This window comes from Sinocyclocheilus rhinocerous, unplaced genomic scaffold (genome assembly GCF_001515625.1).
Source record: "Sinocyclocheilus rhinocerous isolate Xijiao unplaced genomic scaffold, SAMN03320098_v1.1 scaffold689, whole genome shotgun sequence".
Classification (NCBI taxonomy): domain Eukaryota; kingdom Metazoa; phylum Chordata; class Actinopteri; order Cypriniformes; family Cyprinidae; genus Sinocyclocheilus; species Sinocyclocheilus rhinocerous.
The window spans coordinates 531469-537179 of NW_015652129.1; the positions used below are offsets into that span (position 1 = coordinate 531469).

General features: G+C 40.4%; 1 protein-coding gene across 3 annotated transcripts in view; it reads right to left on the reverse strand.

Moving 5' to 3' along the window:
* Nucleotides 1–2262, reverse strand: part of cadm1b (cell adhesion molecule 1b) — a 203660-nt gene extending 201398 nt beyond the window's left edge. For all 3 annotated transcript variants that reach the window (XR_001636892.1, XM_016518937.1, XM_016518935.1), the window contains exon 1: nt 2131–2262. Coding sequence is in view for 2 of the 3 variants with exons in the window: in XM_016518937.1 (XP_016374423.1) it covers nt 2131–2206 (76 nt within the window). In the remaining variant the exon portion in view is untranslated. The remainder of the gene's footprint in view (nt 1–2130) is intronic.
* Nucleotides 2263–5711: the final 3449 nt, after the last annotated feature.

Genomic DNA, 5711 nt, shown 5'->3' on the forward strand with positions numbered 1-5711 from the left:
CTCTCTCTCTCTCTCTCTCTCAGATATTACAAGTGCGCATTATGCAGTGTGGGCAGTGGGCACTGACAGGCAGAAACATAAATCTGCACCTATGGCATGGATGACGAAACAAAACCTCGTCAGAGCCGTAATGCGGCGCAGAAGTGTGCAGTGTGTGTGCTTGCCGCGCGTCTACATTTGAAATAATGAACCTGAGTGCGCTAAAGACGCGATGTGAATGGCTATTTTTCCCCTTTATGTCATGTGTGCGGGGCTCCGTTTTTATGATGAGGAGAGGAAAGGTTGAGAATGCACTCCAGCTAAATTTTGACATGTACCAGGTTTATATATAGGCTATATATAAAGTTGTTAAGCAGTTAAATGCGTTGGTTTACACACAATGAAAAGTGTAAGCTTTTAATAAGTCCAAGAATAAAATTATTAATTTACTTAGCATGTTAAATTTGTTTTACAGAACTTTTGTGCTGTTTTCTAACAGTTTGGACTTGAATAAAGAGAGAAAACTTGCACTTAACCTTTTCACAGGCATTTTGTTTTCATATTTAGACAGATATCGTGATGCATCGTTATAGGATTGTCTAGCAATATATCGATTATCGCAAAATCGCTGTATCGTGATATTATCGTACCGTGAGTCATGTATCGTGATTCGTATCGTATCGTGAGGTACCCTGCAATTCCCACCCCTACTATTTACACTTTCAACCAACTTTACAACTAACTATTCATTAGGCACTAATAATTCTTTATGTTACCTTCAGCTATTCAATCAGTATAGGAATACTTTAGCTAGTATCTATTCTAGTTTTCCTAAAGTGTGTGTTTCAGTAGTTAACTAATTGGACTATACTATACCTTGACAAGTAGAAAAGGCAATTTTAACTTGGTAAGAAATTTTACAAGTAACAATTGGGATATATTATTGTTTTGTGAATAGATACTAGTATCTAATAATGCTAATAGTTACTAATAATGCTAGTCAAACTGGAATAGATGATAGTAGCTTTTGGATAACTACTACTAACTTTTGGGTAACTACTTTTTGGATGTACCAGAACTTTTGGATATACCAGTTTTCTAAATAAAAAATAAGCACTAGTAAAACCCGGAACAAGCACTTGTACCAACTAATCCTACTAGCCAGAAGTACTGTAAATAGTTGATATCTGAACCACCCTTGTGAAAATTAACCTATGGTTTTATTATAGTAAAAGTTTAGTAACTATGGATTTTTGGCGTATTGATTATCATTTGTATAACCATAGTTTTACTACAAATGCCATGGTTAAACTATGGTTAGTGTAGCAAACGATAGAACTTAATAATTATTAAATCTATACTTGTCAGAACTGGGATGTCTAGTATCCAATGAATAGTTGTGCCACTAAAAAATAGCAGTTGCAATTGTATTAGTATTAACTGAAATAAGTACTAATAACATAACAGTAGATTTTAGCTAGCAAAAAGCTATAAATGTTAAAACAGCTTGCCATAAGCGATTCTCACACCATGCTCCAACACAGGAGCGTTTCCCATGTAAGCCAGGAAAACTACCAAATGAAGCTGAAACCAGTCTTTTTAAGAACACCAACACCACATTAAACCACTCGACAAAATGGCAATGCCAGTATAAGATTTCAGAGAGAACTAAAGATGACCGGTATATGTTTAGAGACGAATTAGACAGTGCGCGCAATATCACTCCATAAAGTCAATGCAATTGTGCTGTTATTCTACAATACGTGCGTTCTTTGTTTAAAATCTACGTTAAACATGTGCATTAAATATACATAAGGACTATTTTATATTCATTTAACCGCTTTCAGATCACCAGCATGTAATACTGACTTCTGGTTGTGAGATACGGACTTGCGTCCCTCTCATCAGCAGCACTAGGGTACTGTACTTTTCTCCAGCTAAACAACCAAAAACACCATCCAGAACAGTCAAACGTGCCGAAGAACTCCTCACATGATAGCTTTTACCATGTAGACAGTTGCAGATAAACTATGAGAGCTTTGAGAGTAGTGCATATTCTGCGAGCGCACGCAAGTGTTACATATGTTGTTTACACACTGCTCTCGCTTCGATACTAAACATACGCTTTCATACATACTCCGCTTGTCTTACCTTTATGCAGAAACGTTGCGAAAATCACGTAGAAAAAGAGTGAAATAGAGTGAGATCCGAGTCCCGAGATCGCCATGTTGAACACCTGCTTCAGACTGGCGGCGCTAAATCACCTAGAGACGCTCGCAGGATCATGAGATGCGGAGAATCGGGAGGGAGTAAACACGCGCGCGCACGCACGCACGCAAGCAGACACAAACGAGCGCGAGCGCACAAAGTAGGCTATGCAATTCTACTGCTAACATATCGCCTGTCAATTACAGAAAGTGTCGGTTTCGTTCAAACTGCGCGAAATATTACTTTTATTGAATTATCCCTTAATATTCTTTTGATTTACGTGAAGGTGTACAGTCAGTCGGTCGCGGTCACTAAAACAAAACAAACCCTGACAGGATTATCAGAACGCTAACATAAAGTTCTTAATCAGCTTTTAATACATTTTTAAACTATCTATCTATCTATCTATCTATCTATCTTGCTCATAACTCCAAGGTGAGTAAAACATGAATAAAAAACAAATAACAAATTTGCTTAGAATGGATTTACAATATTAAAATTTTTGTGCTTTCATTTGAACAAAATGAATCATTTGGGCGGTGTGTGTGTGTGTGTGTGTGTGTGTGTGTGTGTGTGCATTAAGCCTTTCTCTATCGCATCAGAGTGTTTCACACACAAACAGCGTCCCCTATGTTCATGAGCGAGGCAGAGCAGCCTCAACACAACCCGATATCAGAGGTGATATTTAAACTGTTGTTTCATTAGCTGCTCACCATTATGGCATATTAAGACAAAACATATTTGAAATATAGATCCAGACACAATAAACATAGAAAGCTTTTAAAAGAAGAGTAAAAACAAGCACATAAGTGACCGCAAAATACAGCGATGTCATTGCAGTTGTCCAGCTGCCCACCCATAAATCACACAGAATACTCATCCATCTGTGTATGAGTATTTGTAGTGATTTATGAGTGCAATCATTGTGTTGCATTCCATTGCATTAACCCGTCAGTCATCTTAAGTTAGCAAAATGCAAATGAACTCCTGAGCATCCTGCATTTCACTTTCTTTGGTGGAGCTGACCGTTAGTCTAAATTTATTTGAAATGTTTTCTCTACAATTTGGTGACAGTTTACATTACATGTTGCATATATATTACTACAGTTAACTGTAATAGCAAAATGAACAGTTGATTTTCACAGGTGATTACATAAAATAATTACACATTAAGCACACGTTGTTCATTTATTTAGTAGGGCTACTTGCTAATTTATTACACTCTAACATAATCAATTTTACCTTCATCCTACAAAGCTCAAAGAAAATTTAAATAATTAAATGAATAGTTCACCTAAAAATTAAAATTTGAAATGGTTTAAAGTTTAAAATGTCTTAATGGTGGATTTGTTTAGTACAAACATGCATATTTTTGCTTCAAGTCAAGTCAAGTCACCTTTATTTATATAGCGCTTTTAACGATACAGATTGTGTCAAAGCAACTTTACAGTATTAAATAGGAAAATAGTGTGTCAATAATGCAAAATGACAATAGTAAACACTCAATTTTCACAGGATGTTAATTGATGGACTGGAGTCGTTGTGGATTATTGTGATGTTTTTATCAGCTGTTTGGACTCCCATTCTGACGGCACCCATTTAATTCCATTGGTGAACAAGTGATGCAATGCTACATTTCTACAACTTTGTTCGGATGAATGAACAAACTGGTCTACATCTTGGATGACCTGAGGGTGAGTAAAGTTTCAGCAAATTTTAATTTTTGGCTGAACTATCATTTATTCCCTAATATTAAAATAATATTGTAAAAACCTATACTGTTCCACAGGCTTTCAATATTTATAATTAGAAGTAAGCTGTAAACAAAAACCAAACCAACTTTCTTTGACCACTAATTTGTTTTCTGGACATGGTAGTGTCACGTTTATTTTTCTGTTCTACCTGCCTTGACCTAGTTTTCCTGTGTTCCTTGATTAGTTCATTTGGTTCCACCTGTGTTTATTCATTATCTTGTTTGTCTTTGCTCATTTAAGCCCTGTGTTCTCCCAAGTTCCTTTGTCCTGTATTAGTTTGCGTTTAGGTGTTTGTGGTTGTCCTTTCTCTTGAGCTTCTGGTTGAATTAAAGACTGTTTGGTGGATTACTCCTGTGTCGTGCGCTTGTCTACTACAGCCACAATCCGTGACAGAATACAGTACCATAAACAAGATGGGCTGAGGACCAGCTGTGGTGCCTGTGGCAGGGTGGTCGGCCTTTGGAGAGGTATGTCGAGGAATTTATCGAGTTTTCCTATCCGTTGAACTGGCCTGGTGCCTTACTATGCGCCTGTTTTCAGTTGGGACTGGACGAGAATACCATTCGCTGTAGTTCTCCCATGTGTGATTTCTCTTTGATCGAGTTAATCAGTCTCATCCTGTATTTAAATGGCTCTAACTTTGAGGTAGAGGAAGTTAGAAAAGATAAGAGCCGTTCTCGTCCTGCCCCTACTGAGAACCAGTACTGAGCTCACCCCTGGCCAATGGCTCCGGCCACCCCTATCCTTCTGTGTCTCCCCGAGCCCGTAGGTGGCCATTCAACAGCACTGGGATGCACCTGAGACCCAAAGTGGCAGATCCTGCATATACATCTCTCCGGTCAGTGCTCAAAGCCGCCTCCCTTCGTCCGTCTCCAGTACCAAGACCCTTTTCTGTCCTCAGCCCAGAAACACCGGCCGCTCCACTCTCAAGCCTGCTGGCTGATTCACTTTCCAGACCTATGATAATATCAGCCTTTTCTTTAACCTCAGCCCAAAAAAGGAGGATGATGAGGAAAAAACTGTTTTCAGCCCTTATCCTCTCTCCAGAGTCCGCTCCAGGATGCTCTCCAGAGTCCACTCCAGCCCGTAAGTCCGCTCCAGAGTCCACTCCAGCCCACAAATTTACTCCAGAGTGTCAGCCCAGTCCTGAGACCGTTAAAACCTCAGAGGAGGAGGAAAAGGAGACTGTCCTCCATGGCTCCAGACCCAGAGTCCGCTCCAGTGTCGGCTCCAGACCCAGAGTCCGCTCCAGTGTCGGCTCCAGACCCAGAGTCCAGACCCAGAGTCCGCTCCAGCCCCAGAACTCAGCCAGGAGAGCATTGCACTGTCCATAATGGCACTAGCGTGTGTATGTGTGTCTGGGCCACACATTGGCTCCAGCCCCTGACCAGAGTTCAGTACAGGCTCCAGCCCCTGATCAGAGTCCCAAGTTTGCTTCGTCCCCAGAGCTCAGTTGCGAGCTGGCTCTCATCCCAGAGCTCAGCACAGTTCCTGTTCACATCCCAGAGTCCTGCTCAGTGGTCATTGTGCTTGCGGAACCTGCGATCGTTGAAACCGAAATTACCTTGACTCTGACTATAACAGCAGTGGCTATTATGTGTGTTTGGACTGCACACATACCCATAATTTCCAGAAAGAAAATTTTGGGGTGGGGCTATACCCTGACGGCTGATGTGGCCGTCCTGATTCCCTGTTCTCCGGTCTTTTGCATCTCAGCCAAAGAGGCCGTCAGTATCTCCCGTGCTTCTAAGTCCCTCGTCTCAGCCATGG